The sequence below is a fragment of the Cryptomeria japonica genome, chromosome 9, assembly GCF_030272615.1.
Source record: "Cryptomeria japonica chromosome 9, Sugi_1.0, whole genome shotgun sequence".
NCBI lineage: Eukaryota > Viridiplantae > Streptophyta > Pinopsida > Cupressales > Cupressaceae > Cryptomeria > Cryptomeria japonica.
The window spans coordinates 496,003,379-496,026,450 of NC_081413.1; the positions used below are offsets into that span (position 1 = coordinate 496,003,379).

A 23,072-nucleotide genomic window follows, 5' to 3' on the forward strand; every position below is an offset into this window, starting at 1 on the left:
AGTCGTCATAGTGAAAACACCATTAATAAATTTGTTTTATACCAATAGCCGATCATTTTTTGTAATTTTTTTTTCATAATTGGCCCATTTGTGCACAACTATTGGAACATTTGTGCACCACTATTGGGACATTTGTCAATAAGTACTAGCGATTTTGAGTTGACGGTTACTGGAATATCTTTAGTTAGGTACCAGGCGACACTTTGAAATGTGTATTTTTTGACCTTTGTGTGCATAACTGATTTCACAACGTGCATCGTTACTACCCAGAAGCTAGATCAATAGCTATAAGCAGTTAAGTCACATACGAAAACAACTTTAAAAAAAATCAAAATCCAATATACCGTTTAGGATGTGTGGGTGAGCAAAGTTAGCTATAACGACTACTAGTGCTCGTCCCCTAGATAAAAATCTAATACTTCTAAACCCAAAACACATACTAAAATAGTATAAATATACAATCTTTCACCAATAAACCATAATATATCATGGCCTAAATTTTAGGCTCACCAAAATCATAGAGAAACTTAGGTCAATGAAGTAAACCGTACTTAGGATGAGTCAAAAGTGACATTTGATCTACTTTTAAAGGAAATCCGTGGGGAAAATGATGAGGGTGGGACCTTCTTACGCAAGAAGATGTTAAAGGAAAATGCCCTTAATACTAAGGTAACAAAAGAAACTAAATATGTTTTATTCCAATCTTAAGACTTGTAAAATCAACATTAGTCTTAAAAAGGAACAAGGAATTTATTTGATCCCAAACTTTGCCTTTCAACGGAGGCCATTAAATTCAGATGCGTAGATTGGGAGGAATGGTAACCCTTGCCTGCATTCAAGAAGACACACCAAAAATGAGGGGACAGGTTGACAAAATGAGGAAGATGTAAAGACCAGGACAAAATTTTAACAGTATTTTATTGTTATTAACCTCCATTACTACCCGTGTTTATGGGTAAACATTGAACGACTCCGTACCCAGTTCAAAAGGAGGGAAAAAACAGGAAAAAAACGTTTGTATTACCTCTTCCCGAGTGGAAATCTTAATGGAGCAACTTCCAAACATTGGGGAGGCATTCTCATCCCCTTCTCAACTTGAGTTTGTGCAGTCCGTATCATATACTCCGATTGGCGTGAGTCCGAATATGTGTTAGATCTACAGAACATATACCCAATACAAGTGGATATTTGTCTTCAGCCGTTGCCTTTTTTCTTCCAGCTGTTTGTAGACACCTGCCCAACAATCAATTTCGGCTTCTATGATACTGCTCTGCACTGTAGAGATCAATCATACATAAGGCATTATGGGGATTTGTAAATTTCAGCTGTAAAAAAATCTACAGCGTCAACTTCTTTATAAAAGAAAGCCCATCTGGGTCTTCTGGATCTCAATGCGAAAAACATTTTTGAAGCCAAACACCGATATTCATCACAGGAAGGCAGATAGAAAAAAATCTCTCACTTTGGTTATTGCATGAAAAACACTTGAGGATCACCAAATTCGATTGTGTATTTTCAGATCAATGGGGAACTGTAATGCCCGTTACGCACGTTCAGAAAGCGCCACCACCCAAGCGGATGCTGGAATCCATGTTAGCCCTCCCAAAGTTACTCCTAAGCCTCGTCCCAATGTACCAGTGTCAGCTGAGATAGGAACAGTCCTAGGGCGCCCTATGGAGGATGTTAAGTCAATTTACACTATTGGTAAGGAATTAGGCAGAGGGCAATTTGGGGTCACTTATCTCTGCACACACAAACAGACCCATAAAACATTTGCTTGCAAATCGATTGCAACGAGGAAATTGGTGACCAAGGACGACATTGAAGATGTGAGAAGAGAGGTTCAGATCATGTATCATTTGACTGGGCAGCCTAATATAGTGGAACTGCAAGGTGCTTATGAGGACAAGCAGTCTGTGAACTTGGTCATGGAGCTCTGTGCTGGTGGGGAACTTTTTGATAGGATTATTGCCAAGGGGCATTACAGTGAGAGAGCTGCCGCTTCTCTGTGTAGGACTATGGTCAAGGTGGTGCACACTTGCCATTCTATGGGTGTTATTCACAGAGACCTCAAGCCAGAGAATTTTCTTTTTTCGAGCAAGGATGAGAATTCTCTTTTGAAGGCCACTGATTTTGGACTTTCAGTTTTCTTCAAGCCTGGTAAGTACCAATCCATTTCGTTTAATGTATTATTCACTTTACAGGAGTCAATGGTTTGAGTTTTTTTTGTTGAAATATTTTTTTTTAATCTTATTGTTTGAATTTGAAATTTATGTCCACAAGATCATAACAGAGCCTATCACACATCTCTCTCCCTCTCTCTCTCTCTCTATATATATATATGATCTCTCTGTCTCTGTCTCTGTGTCTGTCTACATATCTATCCATTTTTATTGATTAGATAAAATTCTGTTATGGAGTGAGCTCCCGCTTAGATGCCACAACCGAAGAGTATCTCATCTGTCAAATTCACCCTACTTTGGAAGTAGGAGTACACCATACTAACACCAAGCTTAGTAATATTAGATAAAATTCTGTTTTGGAGTGAGCCTCAGCTTAGTTATGACAACCAAAGGGTATCTCTACTCTCAATTGACCCAACTGTTGGAGTACATCACGCCCAATGCCACACTCAGAAAGATGAATTTTTTTAGTTTACCCAGTTTCAACACTTGCCATGTCTCCTGGGGTTTTAAACCTAGGGCTCTCCTTCAAAAGCTCAAATATTTTACTTCTTGCTTGAGCTCTTTTATATTAATAATAGAAAGTCTGTAATTTATGTTATGTCGAACCAGGCCAGAACCAGCTAAAAACTAGAGATCCAACTACAGAGCCATCATATCTACAACCAACCTTTTGAAGAATTTACCGAGAAAAAATATTCCATAAACCAATATATTAAAACACTTAAGGAGAAAACAGGCAATTCTTAGAAAGAAAGAAACAGACAAAAGAAGACCAAAATATCATTTGAAGAAGCTTAAAAAATATGACCACAAAAGGTAAGATTTCATTCGTACAAGCTTCTAAAAAATGCCTTTACCCTAAAGTCAGATATGCCAAAGAATTGTGTGTCATGGAATCGCTTCTTGAACTTTTAATTCCTCCTCAAATCTGTTAGACCTCAAACAGATTGATCTAAAATAATAATTATTTTAAAACAAGTACAAATAGCTATGTGAGGGAAGGACCCTACCCTTCCATTAAACGGATGAGAATGATTAAACAACATATTTAAGCCCAGGACACTAGACCTCACTAGACCTAAATGACAGTATTTCTGTGACATTAACTGCGATAATATGCCATATAAAACCTGCATATGGCGTAGGGCTGATATATCAAACCTCGTTGTTAGCCATGGCAGCATTTTTGTGGTTATCTTTAGGAGGTCCCTTTGGCTTTAGGTGCACTTCTTTTTTTGGCAGTTTAAATTAGGTTCTATTGGGGCCCTAACTATTCAGAAGGGAGACTATTACGTTGAAGGCTATTTGAAGCATATATTTAGGTTGGCTTCAAGTCCATTGCAAAGAGAAAAGTTGAAAACTGATGAATGATCGGACATTTTGGATGTGAGGAGGGAGCTTCAGATCATATACCATTTAATTGGTCATCCCAATTGAGTGGAGCTGCAAGCTTCTTATAAGACAAGCATTCCGTGAACTTGGGCATGAATTTCTGTGCTGATGGGGAGCTTTTTGATAAGATTATTCGCAAGGGGCATTACAATGAGAGAGTTACCTACAACTATCCATTTTTTGTGTATGACTATTTACATCTTTGTGTACAACTACAATGAAGTTGGTGCATGCTTGCCATTCAATGGGTGTTATCCACAGAAACTAGAAAGCAGAGAAATTTCTTTTGCTTAGCAAGGATGAGAATTCCTTTTGAAGGTCACTGATTTTGGACTTTTAGTTTTCTTTGAGCCTGGTAAGGCCCATTTCAATTCAGCTATTGCTTTCCAATTCTTTGAGGGCTTTTTTTTTTAAATAAAAATTAATTTTATTGTAAATATTTAAAATTGAAACTGGAACTGATTTTGTTAATATCCATTAGATTATAGCAGTTGATGGGTCCACAATTTCAGGTTGCATAATAATATTGGAAAATGTGCAATTTTTTTTGTTGAACCAGTCCTGGAATGGCCAACTTTTAAACTATTCAAATACTGAGCATGTATAATTAGATTCTTAATGGTCTCTGTTACTTAACAAGTCAACTCTTGTCTTCTACGATGTCGTATATATTTCCAATTCTTTTCTTCTGATACAATTGGACTTTATGGTGTTGTTTTGGTGATTTCAGATTGGTATATTTTCTGATCAATACAGGTGAATACGAACATCGACTAACGTCTAATTCCCATCAGTAGGCATCTTTGTTATAAATGCATAACTGATAGCACAAAGAAAACAGACTTTGATGCAAGATTGTCTATTATAGCTGGCCATTTGAGATATCACCCGCAAGGACTCCCTTGGACATTGTTCAAACCTTTGATGAGAATCTCCCCATTGTGAGCGCCTAGTTTTTCTCTTTTGCATTCAAGAGCTTATGAGTTCAATATTTTGCACTTTTTCTCCAAGTTTTGGAGATGGGGGAGCAGGGTGGTGGTTGTATTTTACGCACCTTAGTTTGTGATAACCTAGTCATCTAGTTAGGTTAGTTAATTATCTGGGATTTTGAGTTAGTTGCTGATGCAAATTAGCCTCAAGTACTATGATCAGGACTTAGTCTTTAGACTAGGTTGATTGACGAGTCAAATTGAGGGCCACTTCAATGCTTGTAAGCTTTACTTGGTGCTTTACTTGATGCCTCTTGTAGTTTCTCTTAGATTCCTAGTGCACTTGTCTATTTAAAGTACATATATTTTCTTATTCTGTAATTTTAGTTTTTGATGCATACAGTCTCCATTTTTAATTAATTCTTAATTTTGCTATCTAAGTGCTGTCAAGATTCCACTTGGATCTGTATGTGGAAGGGTTTGTGGGCAAGCCTATTCTTGTTGAATCTGAAAGGTTGATGTCAGATTTCAATTTAGTATCAAAGCCAAACCCATTGCCCTCCTCCTTTTTTGTTCTTCATCACTTTTGTTATGTTTTTGAATTATGGGAGCATTGAAGAGGATATTTTCAAATTTGGTAGTTTCTGAGCATGTTGGAAATTGATTTACTGTAACATTGCATTTAGAGTACTTAAAAACCTCGAGAGGGAGTGTAGTTTGACCTCAACACAGTGAAGGAGAAAGCACAATCTTAAGGGTCTTTTTGGATGTAGGAAAGCTTATCTGAGGTTTTCATTAAAAAAAGAGCAGAAGTTAATTTTTTGAAATATAAGAGAGAGAGAGTCTATTGGGGCCTTCACCAATAACATAAAAATCTGAAATATATCCCACAAAATTGAACTAAGGAATGTCACTTGAATTTAATAAAAAATCAACCTATTAGAGAAAGTCAAGAAAAGCCTAATAAGCTAAAGGTCCAAATGCCCCAACAGCACTCCGAAATCAAAGGAGGCATTGAGTGCTGAATCCTAGAAAACTTAACTAACCCTCATTGAGGTGGCAAAGAAAAGTCAAGCTTGTGCTGAGAGCAGCCTCCTTCCCTTGTAGAAAAGAATAGCCTGTAGATTTTGTGTCTCAGATCAGAAATCAGAATTACTAAAATGAATTTAGGATTAAGTAGACATGAAAACAAAGCAAATGCACAAGAGAGTCAAGACATTTACACTGGGAAAACCTCTGATGAGGAAAAACCCAGCTATAAAGACCCACAGGTCTGACTATGTAATCACTTTAATTGTAACAATACAATGCATAGATAGGGCTTTTGTTACAGCACCTCAACAGCAGATAAGAGCAGCACCTAAGCAACCATCGTACCCTTCTGGAGATAATTCACACCCTTTGAAGAGCAGATCAACCTTGGTTGATTTCATTTGCAACCAAAATGCTCTTTATTTATATGAGCTGCTGGGGATGCAATATGGGGTCGGCCTCATAAACTTTGGCGCCAAAAACCCTTTTATTGTTTTGCCGAAAATCCTTTTTGGGGCCACACGTTATGTTTGCTGTTTGATAAGGTGAGGCGTGTTCTCCCTTTAGGGTCGGCCCTAAAGGGACACGCTACCTCTTGTAGCGTGAGGGCCCAGCCCTATTTTCTTACATAGTTACAAAACAACATAGCCTTTATAGCACATTGAGATACTTCACCAACTGAATCTCTAGCTAATTTTTGCAACCTCTTCACTTCCAATTTCATCCCTTTGTGCTTATTTGAAGTCCCACAGTTAGCTTTGGTCTTCTTACTTTTTGATTGAGAAATGGTGAGAATGACTAGACACTAACTCCTCCTACTCTTCATATCTAGAATCCTAAGGCACAGCATCCTTTACATGGAATCCTATAACTCTTTTTCATCAAACTCCTTCAATAGACCTACTTATGCGCAAGAATATTCAAAACCTTGTCTTATACGAACTGTGCTACTTTCAGATAACTCTAACTCATATGCCACTTCTCCAATCCTCTCGGAGATCCTGAATGGGCCATAGAATCGTGGCTTGAGATTTTCTAATCCACTCTTCCTAAGAGTAGATAGCCTGTAAGGCTACAACCTCAGATACACCATATCTCCAACCTAAAATAAGTGCTCTATATGGTGCTGATTTGCATACAACTTTTTCTGGTTTTGTGCATGCTGGAGGTTCTTTCAAGGATTTCATGATGTCTTGAATCTGCTGCAAAAAATCCTTAGCTTGGGGAACTCTACTATCAGTAAACAAAAGGTCAATGAAGCTAAGAGCTTCATATCCATAAAGTGCCATAAATGGAGACATCTTAATTGACATATGATTATAGAGTTATAACAATACTCGCGTAATTGAAGCTATCTTACCAAGCTTTCTACTGTCTTGAAATGGTTTCTTAGATAACATTCCACCCACTTGTTAACAATCCTGGCTCACCCATCAATTTGTGGATGATAGCTCGTGCTAGGAGTTACTTTAGTTCCTCTCAATCTGAAAAGTTCTTGCCAAAAAAGACTTAGTAACTTGCTGTCCTTATCACTAACAATATTTTTTGGTATACCATGCAATTTGAACACTTCTGTGAAAAATAAATTAATCACTTGAGCTGCTCTAAAGTTTACAGAAATAGCGAAGAAATGTGTAAATTTGGAGGCCAATCTAAAATTGCCTTAGTCTTCTCATGATCAACACTACCCTTTTGAGTTACTCATAACATTGTACAAGAATTTGTTATGCCAAATTCGCACTTGGATTCCTTTGCAATAGAGATTCAGCCTCAAGGATACCCAAAACCTCATCCAAATGCCTCATATGCTCCTCCCAAGTCTTATTGAAAATCAAGATATCATCAAAAAACACCAAGACAATTTTTTTGAGCCATGTATTGAATATTTGGTTCATGCAAGATTGAAAAGTTGCAGGAGAATTTGTTGAGCCAAAGGGCATAACTAGACATTCAAATGTCAAAATGGCATTGAAAAGTAGTCTTCTCAATATCTTCCTCTCGAACTTTGATCTACTTGTATCCAAATCTTAAGTCTGTTTATCCAAAACTCAAGTCTATTTTCGAGAAATAGACTGCTCCATGTAGCTCATCAATCCTTAGTATGGGGTATCGATTTTTGTTGGTCTTGTTGTTAAGGGATATGCAATCTATGCACACATGCATAGTCCTGTCCTTGTTCTTCATCAACACAACAAAAGATGCAAATGGACTTTTGCTTGGGTAGATATGCCCTATATCTAGAAGCTCCTTCATAGCTTTGTCAATTTCGTCTTTGTGTCTCTTGGGATGTCGATATAGAGTGTTGATAATTGGTTTGATTCCCTCTTCTAACTCTATTACCTGCTCAATACCTCTTTTAGGAGTCCGTCCACAGCTGGATGCTATTCTCTTTTTTCATCTTGAGAAATGGTAAGCATGATGGCACATTCTACCACCCACTCAACTTGATCATGATGATACAATCTCTCCATCCTCTTGTATGTGACAACACAAGGACCTCCATTTGACATTCCTCTCAAAACAACCTCCTTCCCATTGGCTTGGATTTTCAACCCTGTAGTTTGCAAATTCAAAGTGATCTTTCCCAAAGATCACAGCCATTGGATGCCAAGAACAACATCTATATCATCAATACTCACCACATACAAGTCATCTTTGACTTCATAATTACTGAACATAAGATTCATTTGTGGATTTCTTCTTGTGCATGTAAGGGTAAAACTATCAGCTACCATACCTTTGAAACCTTCAAAATCTTCAGCCTTGAGGCCTCTTCATGCAACAACTCCATCAATGAAGTTGTGTGTAGTGTCGGTATCAATAAGAGCAACGATTCACTGCCCACACAAAACTTCATAAACTTTGAAAGATTCATTCTTTTGGAAACTAGGAAGTTGGGCAAGGATGCCTTCACTTTCCTTCTCTTCTTCAGACTCATTTGATGATTCTTTTGCTCCATTTTCCTCCAAATCAGCTTGTTGTTTTGATTTTTCTGATTCAGATTCATCAACTGAATACACTTCTATGTGATGAACTTAATCCTTTTCGAAGCACTAATGGCATGGGATCCACATCTCCTTGCATGTGAAGCACAATTTCTTCCTCAACTCATTTCAGAAATCATCTTCCATTTTTGTTGGGAACCTTTTGGACTTTGTTTCTTTGTGAACACGTCTCTTGTTGTCCTTTTTGTGCTGAAGTGCCCTTGGTTGGAATTTTCTTCTAGGAATAGTAAATTCGATGCTGCTTTTTTTTCTTGATGGCTTCTTGGAGTGTTGGTGGGTCAAAAGTCTTTACCCACCCTCTTAGTGGCTTAGGTAGCCCTTCATTGAACAACACCACAAATCTCTTTTTTGAGATGTTAGGCAACATCATGGAAAGCCTTTGAAACTCAGCAATGTAGGCATCAACTCTTCCATGCTGTCTCAACTATGCTAGCTCTCTAAATTGAAATTCAGGGTCCTTATTAAATCTTTCAATGAGTTCATTGGTAAACTCATTATAAGTGGTAATAAGATTGTGGCTTTGGGTTACCAACTTGTGATACCACCATTCATGAGAAGCTTTGTCTAAGTGCACCATAGCAAATTTGATTGCCTCTTCTTTTGGCATTGGCCTCAAAGATAATTTTTTTCCATTATTTGGAAATTGGAACCATGTGTGAGCAGTACACTTATCACTGCCATCAAAGTGAGAAAGTATCACCTTTCCCAGGGCTTGCTCTTAATCTCTCTACGCTGCAGGACCTCGATTGTCTTGTCTTCCACCACCTCTCTTCTTCTAATTCATCAATTGATCCAGAGACAAAATGCCTCGAATCTCCAATGGAAGTGTCACATATTTTGCATAACTTGCCCTCACTTTATTCGCCATAGGAATTTAGGCTTTTTGAGCAACTTGGTAATCTCCTCCAAATGAGTGAATGTAGATTGGAGAGGTCTTGAAACAAACCCAACAACAATCCCAATTGTGTGACCATTGTTGTTTTGTTGATTGTTGGTGTTTGAAATACTTTCCCCATTCTGAACTGGTGATGCATGGGGCCCATTTTGATACATTTTAGTGAGAAGTTGTGACATCATGTCAAGCATGACATCAAACTCTTTCAGCTCTAGTATTCATATTCTCTCGACTAGCAGCCCCTTTAATCTTTAACATGTTTCCAAATGAATCTTCAATACCTTTTGCAGGATTTTAACATGTGTTTAGGACTTCTGAAAAGGTGTCCTCTACTCTGGTTTGTGACAATTGATAGAGTTGTCTTCTTTTCTCTTTGTTATAGTTTCTCAGTTTTCTCTCACTTATAGATAACAAGCTGCACTACAAGATTAGAAACATAGGCTGGCAAGATCTCAAGCTCTCATACTACTATAGCATACACCCCTAATTTCTTTGAAAATAACTTCGAACTGAAAGTAATATGCAGTACAATGTCCTTTCTAGTTTCGGATCACCCAATTCCTGAGATGGGCAAGGTGAGAGCATATGTGTTCAGGACTATACAATTAACTGAAATGCTGCAATTGAAAGGCAAACATATTAGGCAGCAACCTGGCTAATTCTCACTTCTTCAGTTTAGTGCTTATGCAATATCGAAAAGAAAGAACACTTAATGCTTATTCAGCAAAGTGTGTAAATACAAAGCTTCCTCTTATTTTCCACTTGTTCAGTGGGGTGAGTACATACATCAACGAGCAATGATCATATCCACTGGCAGCACTGTCATCCAATATTTACAACATAAAATGTATAGAATTGACTACTTTTTTTGGTGGTATAACCATCCAAAGTATTACAAGGCTAGTTCACATGCAATATAAACACCGTATGAGGAATAACTGTTAATAATAACAGAACTGCTGTAACACCCCCAAATAAAGCCAAATATTATGTACAACCCAACTCAACTATGAAATGACAATGAGATACCTTGAATAAATGATGAAGAAAGTTGGTGCAGGTCTGATAACACTTGTTTGCTGCTGTTTTAGTGTCAATTCAGACTTGCATACATGATGATTATGCTTAGAAAATGCTGGAAAGAAGCATATGCCACACCCAAACTGTCAACACAAGGAAAGACACACTCAAACTCCTCGATACAGTCTAGAAATCATTGGAAAAGGTTCCATAACAAGCTGATGGACACTAGCAAGAGATAGCAAGTCTGAGATAAAGGTTCAATGGCTGGTACAACAACTCCCGGGGACTGTATGACCTCCTCAAGTCATGCCAAATATCACAAGTGCAAATAACCTTCATGGAGCTAGGCACCACTAATCAGCATAAAAATCCTACAAAATGTGCAACACTTAGGTCATGAAATCTACATGCCACCCTCATAGGCAAGCCATTACATGGTACGTCTCACATACATTTACAATCTGCCCTTCCCTAAACTGTACGGCGTACAATGATAGGAAAAATTGCGTCCAATACAACATAAAAGAAAATCAAAACTAAAAAAATATACCAACAAGAGCAGCCAGCAGGGATATGTACGGCTTGTACTTAGAGTGGTATGGCCCAACAGCTACAACACTCCTCCAATCACCCTTCAAACACCACCAAATCTTTTGGAAACACTCAACAATTAATATCAATATCTCACATCTTCAAAACATATAAAAAATGTCCATATCTGCAACCCATATCACACTAACTAGCTAGGGGAGTTTTTCGTCCCCGAAACTAGTAATCTCAAGAGGGTTTTTGTCCTCAGAAGATTTTGGAAGAACTCAGGTTCTATCTAACAAAAAAAGCAAATAACTTTTTATGGCTAATCCTCCAAATGAGCTCTTTTTCTCTTTTTTATAACTTTTTCAGAGGGAATAAAAAATAATTTAAAAATAATAACTCATTTTCAAAAATGGCTTCCAAGGACAGGTGTCCATTTGAATGACACCTATAACACCTTTTTAATGAATTATTACATTAAGCTATCATTTTATTATTCAACATTAGACAAATCAAGTAAATGATTAATTTAATTTACCCAAGTTGCAGAAAGTGCCAGAATGACATAGAAGTAAAATTTGGACCATGCCAACATGATATTGAAGAGTTAGGATGATGATCAAAGGCAACCGGGTTACTTTGTAAAAATAGCAAGCTTGTCCAGGAAGTTTGGAGAGCTTCCAAAAGGTAGGAAATCAATTCATGAAAATAACATGAAGATCCACACCACCAATATAACTCAATGCTATGGTTAACAATTTTGCTAAATTGATCCTATGCTCTTCAAGAACTTTGGAGTTCTCCCTTACTCACCGATTGGCCAATAGAAAAACTACAAAAATAGACTAATTATCCACAAATTGATTATGCTCGAGAAGGGGACATTACAAATTTACTCAATTCAATTAAATTAATGAATTCACAAACATAGGATCAGTAACTTCATTTGGATTCTAGTTTTTATAGCATAGGCTTAACATCAGTTGACATTAACAATTATATGTTCAAAGAACTTATTTATAATGTGCAAAGAGTACCTTTTTGGGATTTATGAAATAGCAATAAAATATCCCCAAAAGCACCTCTTTAAAGCTATCCTGTCCCTAGCTGCAGGAAAAGTGGAAAGAAAATTAATTCTAAACAAACTAATTCTGAAACAACGAATAAAATATAAAATCCTAAAAATAGGCTCTTTGGAGTTGACAGTTGCTCGGTGTGGCCATTCCTAAAAATAGCATATTGCACACGAGTGACCTTTTTGGAAATCTGAGTCAACTATTGAATTGAAACTGGTGAATCCTTTGAAGAACAAAAAAGTTGGATGACTCTCTGATCACCATGAATATGCTCATGATGACCAACTCAAAATCATACTCTTTGATTTGTTGACACTGTGAGAACCCTTACCAAGACTTTTGACAAAGAAAATAATGGAGAAACTTCAATATTTTAACACCATATCTGCATTGCAGAAGATAAATCCTAGGCTGGAACAAATACATAATTAAACCCTCCTTTAGTACTTGTCCAAAAACCGACTTCAAACTACACCTCGTATCTCTGCAATCTGCTCAAGTTCCTTAGGAAATATGGCAACCCTTCTAAAATTGTCGGAACTATATGACTATGAATCTGATGATTCCACCTGGTGCTAAACAACAAGTTCAAATGACTGGAACAACATTTTGAGGGTCAAACCCTAATTATGTGAAACAAACCATGAACATATGGAAAATGATATTGTAAATCAGCCTGGATAATTTCAAATGACTGCTAACATTATATGATCATTTATAAATCCTAACACAAATCTGCTCAAACAAAACCATAAACATTTGACATCCTCGTGGGATCCTCACTGCAGAAATCGGTACACAGAAAACCTTTCATATTGGTGCTAGAAACTCCTCAGAAGACCTGTAGCACCTCGAATGAACAGCCTTACTTCTGCTGTGAACAGCAGAGCTGAAATTTGTTTATGAAGTTTGACCAGTGAATTGCCTTTATAGGCAATGAGTCCTTTCTCGTATGCTTGAGATTTGTTTCTTTTTGCTTTAAAGCAATGGTGGAAATCACTTAGGCTCTTGCCACTCTATGACTGTTAGTGCAGAGTTTTGGAGTGGTTTATCCAAGAGGAAAGTGTGCTGTAGGGGAATTAGTATTGCAAAGCCAAGAAGATTATGCGCCAATGTTATGTTTTTAATGCCGTCTCGAGCACGGTGGAGATTTTAAGTGTCATTGTGATTTAAAAGCTGCACTTGGAAGACTTTTATGCGGTTTAACCTAACTTGGGGTGCGCTAGTCATGGTTTTCCAATCAAATTATTTGCCTATGTCTGATTTTCATAACCTTTAACTATTGGCAGAGTTATCTTAAGTTGTCCGAAGTTTTAGGTGGAGAGGCTTATGGTTTGAACTCTGTGCCATTGAAAAGTCTGCCTAGCTATGACTTGATTCCCTTTTCTCTAGCTGAGAGCTGATCACTAATAAAATTGCATATTTCATGATGTTTGGTGAAACTTTTGAATGGTTATGCCACAATGAAAGTGCAGCTCATATTTGTCCTTTTAACCTTTGGTGGAGATCACATAACTTATGGCTGCCTTAGGTGCACTTTGTGAAGCTGTTTGCCACTTTTTAGTGTGGAGTTCTTTCTGGTTTGTGCCATAAAAATGAGCACTTTATCCTTTGAACTGTCATCCCTTTTTTAAGGTGCACACTACTTATCATTTTGCCATCTGTTCTTTCTTAGGGATGGTTTTGAGGTGGGTTTGCTGAATGAATTTGTGTGCCTCCTTAAGACTCATTTTTACCTTGCTGCTTGAGCACTCTTTCATAACCACTTTGCCAAGTTCTTGTACAGACCTTTCCTTGGCGTTTTCCATGAAAATTTGTGCATCTTGTCTTGACACTTCTCCTTAAAAACTAGGCACAGATTAGTAATGTTTAGGTCAATTTTCATTGAGTGGGTGGAAAAATCCATTGGCAATGCCAGTGAAAAAGTGTGCCAGTGGAAAAAGAGCATTGTTTGGTCAACCAAATTGTGAATATTGAATTCTTTGGAGGAATTTAATTAGACCTTTATTTTTGCTGATGACTTGGCTAAAGATGAACATGCTTTGTTGATTCTTCTCAAATTTTAAAAAAGGATGATTCCAAGAGGGAGTTTGTAGCATACTTAAACAAATTTCAAAAGTGGATTCCTCATGTTTCATACCACTTTGCCAAGTTCTTACACAGACTTTTCCTTGGCATTTGCCATGAAAAATTGTGCATCTTTTCTTGACACTTCTCCTCAAAGGCTAGGCACATATTAGTAATATTTAGGTCAATTTTCATTGAGTGGGTGGAGAAATCCATCGGCAATGCCAAGGAAAAAGTGTGCCAGGGGAAAAAGAGCATTGTTTGGCCAACCAAATTGTGAATATTGAATTCTTTGGAGGAATTTAATTAGATCTTTATTTTTGCTGATTACTTAGCTAAAGATGAACATGCTTTGCTGATTTTTCTCAAATTTTAATAAAAGGATGATTCCAAGGGGGAGTTTGTAGCATACTTAAACAAATTTCAAAAGTAGATTCCTCATGTTGCTAAAGCAACTCCAGCGATTGACTTTGCTTTTTTGTAAAGTCTCTCAAAATCAGTTTCTATTTGAAGAGCAATAGAGTACTTGATATTGGACAACATTATATCGAGCTATGAAAATTGACTATGATATGATTACAACTGGTAAACTAAAATGGAAGGTTGTAAAGGTCTCTCTAAGAATTCATAGTCATGGTCAGCTATTGAGGTCAATTGCCAGTGATGTGACTAAGAGATTATGAGAGGTGAAACCTTTTGTTCCCTATGATAATAATAGACCTTAATTCCTTTTCTAGCACTATCTAGAGGCCTTTGAATGAAGATGGAATTATAGCATATTTTTACATGCACAATTTCAATTATCATGATAGGGACTCATTTCTCGATGTGCAAATAACACACAGTTCTTATGCTGGTGGATTCTGATCAAGGCACATCAGAACAAAATCAAGGTCCAGCCCAAAATATTTCCACATGTTATAGATAGTATAATTTTGATAGCAAAGAAATAATTCAAAACGTCACAAGCCATTCATTAGTGGTTCATAGGAGAGCCAAGAAGCAAAATATTCAAACAATAGGTCACTTCACTGCACAAATAAGTTTGAATAAGGAAATAACAATATTTTGTGTTCCTCATGACTTTGAATTCTGCATTATTGAGTGTATAATCATTGCCCAAATAATTAATGGAGAAACAATAAACCTAATCACATGTGAAGGAGAGTATAAATGCACATTCAATTGTTTACATTCCATGTCAACTCCTCAAAATGTTATTCTTAGTTAATGAAGAGGAATCTGGTACTCACTTGTATAAGGATGCCAGTAATCCAATTCCTCTTACCAATCCATATACCTGTGTTACATCAAAATGAAGATGGAATCACTTGCTTTTTCTCCTCTCTTGCGTTTGTGAAAAAGTTCTCTAGTAGGTGTACTTCCAAAGAAGCTGAACATATGCATTTTGACATTGAAGCTTTTGGTAGGGAGAGTTGGTGCCGGGCTTCAAATATTTTGATCCCAAGAGGAGATTTTAATCCAATTAAGAAGAAAAAAGAAATTGTTAATGATTTTATTTCAATATATTCTCCTGAGCTAGATCAAATTAATAACTTCGGACGTCTTGTTGAAATTTAAGGAAATGAATCTCTATTAAAATCCTTGTTTTAGGAGTACTTTGTTGACAACTAGAGAAGAGGAAATTATTGGCATATTTCTTTCAAATTTGAACTCTCAGCCAATTGAAGTGTTGATGGGATCAAACAATTGTTTTTAACCTACTTGATAGAGCTTAAGGAGTCTATTGGGCATTCTAAGCTTTTACCAAGGGAAGACTGAAGCAATAATCAAAGAGGCATGCACAATCTATAAAGTTTAGAAGAGTATCCTAGTGGCATTGCCCAGAAAGATGCAATCACAAATAAGTCCATTTCCAAATTGTTAGAGAGTGTAGATAAGGTGATTGTTCAACAAGATGACACCTTTGATATGAAATGGTGATTTATGAAGAACAGAAAATTTTGAAGGCATTGAATTTTCCATTGTGTATCTTCAAGTAAGTAACAAAATTTTAATTTTAAGTACTTTTTCTTATAGATCATTCTTATGTGCTTAATCTTTCCCAATCTATACACATTGCTCTATTAGTTATCACCCACAAGCTCACTTGCATCTCATAATCTTAATGCCTTATGCCACAATGGTTCATTTTCTCCTAGCCCCTAAATGGGTTCGCCTAGTTTTCTCCTTTTTATCTCTTCATGTACATCAAATTTTGGGCTGTTCTTTTTTGGGTTTATGCTCAATAAATGGAGAGGTGCCCTTTAAAATTACGAGTCTTTGTGCAATTGTTGAGCTCAATTGTGGAGAGCCAAGTTAAGACATCCAAGGGGACATCGAATGTGGAATACCTAGTTGTTATTCTTGGTCCTACATTGTTAGCTCTTAGTGTGGTCGTGATATCTAAAGGTGGATTTCTAATTAGTGAGTCTTCCATTGTAGGTTTCTAGTGTGTTTGCTTGAAAGGAACTTGTACTAGTCTCAAGTTAGTGCTAGCAAAGAGCTTGTATTGGTCTCACATTGGTGTTTGTATGAGTAGAATATTTGTAAACAAATTGCAATATATAGAAAAAATTACGAGTCTTTGCTTGTACATTAGTGTTATCTGATATCTCCTTACTATTTAAAGCCTCCACTCACCTTCCCTCTCTTAATGTTTAAATATTCGATGTTATTAATCAATAGAGCGAGAGCTCTATATAAAGAATTTACAATAGACGATGTTTCTAAAAGAAACAATTGGAGACTGAAGCTGAAAATAGAAACTAAATAAAGACAACTAAGATGACTAAGATGACCATTAAAGAAACATTTCAATATTCTAATACCCTCCCTCAATGTTTATCATTTTTACTACCTAGAAAAAAACAAAGAAGGCCTCCTTCTTCTCAAAAGGTTTTGTGATATGAGCCTGCCATTGACCTTGTCACTGAGATGAGATTACCATTGACCCTCCCAGAATCTGGAGAGCTTCTCGATAACACAAATCGTCTACAAACTTTTGCAGACGAGCATGATTCCCCAAAACAGACTACAAGAAGCCACGATTTTTGAGGAAAAAATCACCAAACCTAGAAACTGAAGTTTACAAAACTGTTTTTTTTTTCTTCGTAAAAAACAATAAAAACCCTAAGACAGGATCACATGTACCCATGATTTTTGAGGATAAAATCAGGCAAAACCCAACATGATATTTGAGGCAAAAATCGAAAAACCCTTACAATATTTTTGAGGAGAAAATTATAAACCTTACAGAATAATTTTTAAGGTAAAAAGTTATGCACCAAACAAAATAATTTTTTTAGGATAAAAATTATTAAAACCCTACCAAAATTTTTTAACGGAAAAAATTATTTAAACCCATTAGAATTTTTTTAAGGGAAATTTTTTATTAAAAACCCATTAGAACATCTCCAGGCGACCAAACAAAGAGGCAGATTGCATGCCCTAGTCGCATTGTTGCAGGGAGATGAAGACATCGAACAAGGTTTGACTCCATGAAGCCCTAGACCGCAGGTACAGAGGATCTAAAACTCTAGGTTGCAGGATGTAGAATACAAATGCGGGTTGCAGATCTGAAACACCATAGTTGCGAAGAGAAACCAAAAATCCGTGGGCATGAAAAAACAGAAGAAAACCTCCACGATTTTCAAACGCAACACCCAAACTGCCCACGAACATAGGTCCACAAACCCACAAAAATTTCGAACTATAGCTCCAAAAGAGCCCACAAAACTCTAAAGATTTCAACAAAACCTCCAAAGATTTATAAAAAAATGAAAAAACAAATTTTAGGAAATAATTCCACATAAGAAGAGGTTACAAATTTTATTAAACTATTTGATATTATTAAACAATAGAGCGAGAGCTAAACTTGAACAGAAGGACTAAGGATGAGCTCTGCACAATGAAAGTGGCTTCGGGCAGGTAAATTTTTCAAATTTCATGGAAACAGATTGCACCAACCATGGCCAGGCTTTCAGAGAAGATGGCAGAGGTCTAACATATACCTTTTCTACTTGGTCGAACCATATCCCCTTGAGACTGACTGGAATGGATCGCAATAGCGAGAGGCTTGGGGTTTGGAGGGGATGCAGAGATTATGTACGCTTTCCAAACAATGGGACAAGACTGAGATTAGTGCTTGGCGTCCCTCGCGTTGGTCTTGGGAGGGTCGGAATAAGGAAAACCCTCCTCCTAGATCTGATGAGGCTGATCCATTTGAGGGTCCCTGGATTATACGTCAAGGGGATAGGCGAGCGTCGAAGGACTTTGGTTATGCCAGAATGTGGGCTCCTCGTGATGGGGACTGGAAGAAGGTGGAAAAGAAGATATGGGTTCCCAAAGAAAAGGCAGATAAGGCAACCACGTCTAAAGTATGTTCTCAACTGCCCTAGAGTAGCCCTTTATCTATTGCTATTGACCATTCGGGATGGAATGCTGGTGTCAACTGGCTTAAGGAGAAAGGTTTTTTCTTTAAATGGGCTAGGGAATGGCCAACCCTGGGAAGAGTGAAGTAGTGGTGTGTCCAAAACTGGAATTGCAAGATAGAGATAAAAAACTTAACCAATGCTTTTTATCTAGCAATTTGTGAAACGGAGGCTAAGAAAACATGGGTCATGCAAAATGGTCCGTATATGATGGGAGGGATGGGTTTTTTCCTCAAGGATTGGGAACCCAATTTCAACTTGCATTCGGCGACAATTGGAGATGTTCCTATGTGGATAAGATTATATAACCTTCCCTTTGAGTTTCGAGACATGGATACTCCGCAAGCCATTGGCAACAAGCTGGGTAAATTCATTCGGGTTGGTGAAGGGGTTGAGAGTAAAGATTATAGTATGTATTCAAGAATTTGTGTGAGCAGGAATATTGCTGACCCACTTCCCAAAGAGGTTGAGTTGCGCACTAATGCAGGGGTGTGGAAGCAAATGATTGAGGTTGAAGCAATTGTTGAAAGGTGCAACATTTGCAAGTCCTTTGGGCATACTGACCTTGAGTGTTATAAAGATGGGAAAGGTAAGCTGGGGGTCAAAAAAGCTTATTTGAACAAGGTCATTGAGATGACAGCTACGCAAGAGGAGGGAGCATATAAGGATAGGCAAGATTTGGAAAGGGGTAATGTGGGGACTCAGGAGAATGATAATGGTCAACATCTTGGAAATCAGGGTGAGTGTAACCCCACGAGGGTCAACCAACTGGCTGATGAGTATCATAATGGCGAGGTTTTTCAGACATCTGGTGCTGGACAACAAGTGTAGGGTAGACCTGATAATGTAGAGAAGATGGTTCATACTCCTGTGGATCTAGTCAGTGGGAGCAAGTTAGTTTATGATCCAGAGGAGACCTCTTCAGAGGAGACCTCTTCAGATGAGCCTCTGCATTTGAATTCGAATGAAAGGTTACAAGAACAAACAATAAACATGGATGTTTTACATACCCCTGCAAAAAATTCTCGTGTCGGAAACCACAACAAGTACTTCCTGTGATGACTCCTCGCCGCCATAGGTAGAAGGGAATCTTGTTGAGGGATTTGGGAATCAAACTTTGGATTCTCCGTATGGAGGAAGAGGTGGATGCATGGAGAACCCTTTTTTAGAAGTCAGATCCTAAAGAGAGGAGTGTACGTGCTGCTTCCACTTCAGGGGGATGTGAACGATCGTTCGATATCGGGCCATTCTTGGAACAGGGCAAATTTGGGGGTGAGTCTCATCTTGAAACTCAAGACTGTGTAGGAAGTGATGAGGACATCGGGGAAGATATTCAGAAGGACCTTTCATTTTTAGATGGAGAGGTTTAGTGTAGATTTTGATGAAGAGGATATTTTGGAAAAAAAGAACTGTGAGCCAAACCTGCTCCAAGATCCAAAAACCATTGATTGGTGAAAAGAGAAGAAGGGGACAGTTGTCAAACAGGTTAAACTTGAAAGGGCTGGTAGCGCCAAGGGACAAAGGAAGCTATGATTTGGGAAGGGCATTACCCTTCCTAGGGGGCAATGAAGATCCTATCTTGGAATGCCAGAGGCTGCAATGCCTCTGACAAACGTTGCTCAATCAAGCAATGTCTTGATCATGAGCAACCGGATTTAGTTTTTATTTAGGAAACAAAAATGTAGGTGATGGATTTTGAGTTATTGATCAGACAGTGGAAGAAATGGAATGGTGTATGAATTGGTTCTATGGGGGCTTTGGGGCGATTGGCTGTCCTTTGGAATCCTCATAAGGGTTTGGTATCCGCAGTTGGTGGTGACTCCAATTGGCAGCTAGTAAAATTCCAAGAGGTCGATCAAGGTTCAAAGTTTTACTACATCAATGTTTATGGATCAGTAAGTACTATCCACAAGAGAGAATTATGGAGTATCCTTTCCAATGAAATTCAAAGGTTTGGTTCATCTCTCATAGTGGTGGGGGAGGATTTTAATGCCACAAGATGCGCCTCTGAGAAAGCTGGGGGAGTTAGGGGCAGCAAGCAGATTCAGGTTGACTTCCAGAACTTCATTTTTGGCAACAATATGGAGGAAATTGTTACTAGGAAAGGATGGTTTACATGGACTAATAGAATATTTGGCTTCTCCAATATAGCTGAACGTTTAGATTGCTTTTTTGTGGCCGGTGATTGGGAAAATTGCCCTTTTGTCTTTGAGTCTTTCATTTTGCCTTATTCTGGTTCAGACCATTATCCCATTGCCCTTCATATTCAAACGGATAATGTTCCAATTCGACCCCCCTTCAAATTCAAGTTGATGTGGTTCAGAGGCCCGGACTTGTTGAACCTGATTGATTTTTTGGTGGAATAGCACTCCAGTAGTGGCAGGCACCCGTGCTTTTTGCTTTTTTAAGAAACTTCAATTTGTGAAGGAAAATCTTAAGAAGTGGAATAGGAATCATTTTAAGAATATTTTTTTGGAGAAAGAGCGTATTGAGGAGGAGTTGGATAGTTTGCATGAATTAGTGATACAGAAGGGGATGCATGATGTGGAGTTTCTACAGGAGAACAGCCTTTTGGAGGAGTATTTTGAAATCTTGGCTAGAGAAGAACAATAATGGAAACAAAAGTCAATAGAAGGTTGGCTCAAGGTTGGGGACAAAAATACAAAATTCTTCCATGCCTCGATGAAGGCTAGAAGATTTAAGAACAAAATTTTAGAGATTAAAGATCAATATGGGAATCTATTGTCCAAAAGGGAGGATATTAATAATGACGCGGTTCAACATTTTTCCTCTCTTTTGAATTCAGATGAGAGTGAAGTCAAGAGCTTTGACGGAATTGAGGAGGTAATTCCTCAATGCATTTCTGGAGAACATAATGATTTCTTGTTGAAATCGGTTTTTATGGAGGAGTTGAAGAAAGTTGTTTTTGGGTTGGGCAATGACAACGTCCCGAGGCCTGATGGCTTTCTAGTTGGTTTCTACCAAAAGGCTTGGAATATCATTCAAATTGATCTGTTGGAAGTTGTGGAGGAATCGCGAGAGAAGGCCTATACGTGCAGAGATTTCAACAATACTTTCGTTGCTTTGATTCCGAAAAAGGAAGAAGTTTCAACTTTTGATGATTTTCGGCCTATATATCTTTGCAATGTTTCCTACAAAATCATTTCAAAGGTTATTGCAAATAGGTTGAAAGTGTTACTTCTGAACTTTATCTCGGAGGAGCAAAGTGGTTTCATGCCAGGGAGGTCGATCATGGAGGGGATTGTCATTGCACATGAGGCGATTCACACGATTAGGAGAGCTCAAATAGATAGGATGTTGGTCAAACTTGACATAAGGAAGGTGTATGATCATGTTGACTGGGAGTTTCTGAGATTTGTATTGAAGAAATTTGGTTTTGCAAATGCTTGGATAGATTGGACTTTTAGCTGCTTATCCACTGCTTGGTTTTCTGTTTTGGTTAACAGGAGCCCTCAAGATTTTTTTAACTCTTTGAGGGGAATTAGGCAAGGTGACCCTTTGTCGCCGACTCTGTTCATTATTATGGCAGAGTTTTTGGGTGGGATGATTGTGAATCGTATATTGGATGGGAGATGGAAATGAGTTTGCTTGCATTACTCAGGGCATTGAGCTAGTCACCCATCAACAATTTGCTGATGATACTCTTCTCATGGGGGAAGCAACTTTCAAGGAGGCGAGATGTATGCGAGAAACTTTGGACAAATATTGCGAACTTTCTGGACAAATGGTCAATTGGCATAAGTCGGAGGCCTTTTTTTTTTATACTGACCAAAACAAGCAGAGAGACATCTGTAAAATTTTGAGGATTAAATCGGGAAGGATACCTGGCATGTTTTTGGGGCTACCACTTTTTGCAGAAAAGTGGCTCTGTGGAATAGACTAGTTGATGCGTGTTGCAGGAAATTGGAATGGTGGAAATGTAGATGGCTCTCGTTTGTGGGCAGATTGCTCATGCTCAAGTCTGTGGTTTCTACTATGCCGATCTATTCAATGATGTGCATGAAATTACCTGCCAAGATAATCAAGTTAGTTGAGTAGAAAATGCTGAGGTTTTTTTGGAATGGCATGCAGGAACAAGATAAAATTCCTTTGCTTGCGTGGGATAAGGTGTGTCAACCAAAGGCTTCGGGAGGAGCTGGGCTGAGGAAATGGAACATCATGAATGAGGCTATGGGAGCAAAGATGGTTTGGAATCTTTATCGCAAACCAAAGAAAAAATGGGCAAAGATACTTAGACATAAGTATCTCGATTTGCTGGAAGAGAACAAGATTCTTACTGTGAGTGACCTACCCAAGGGCTCTTCTATCTGGAATTTTCTACTTGACTGTAGGCATATTGTTGTGGACCACATTACGTGGAAATTGGGGGATGGTAGGAATGCAAAGTTGTGGCATGATTCCTTGGAAGGTCAACTGCCATTGGCTGAAGGTAATAGTAGGGAGGACCTCTAGAGAATTATTCAAGGTGGATGGGGAATG

At 37.9% G+C, this 23,072-nt stretch overlaps 1 protein-coding gene across 1 annotated transcript in view; it reads left to right on the plus strand.

Annotated features, from left to right (window-relative positions):
* The first annotated feature begins 833 nt into the window (after positions 1-833).
* The window catches only part of LOC131079672 (calcium-dependent protein kinase 1), a 65,790-nt gene continuing 43,551 nt past the window's right edge, over positions 834-23,072 (plus strand). The window contains exon 1 of the mRNA XM_058017683.2: positions 834-2,160. Coding sequence (XP_057873666.1) covers positions 1,524-2,160 — 637 coding nt within the window. The 5' untranslated portion in view covers positions 834-1,523. The remainder of the gene's footprint in view (positions 2,161-23,072) is intronic.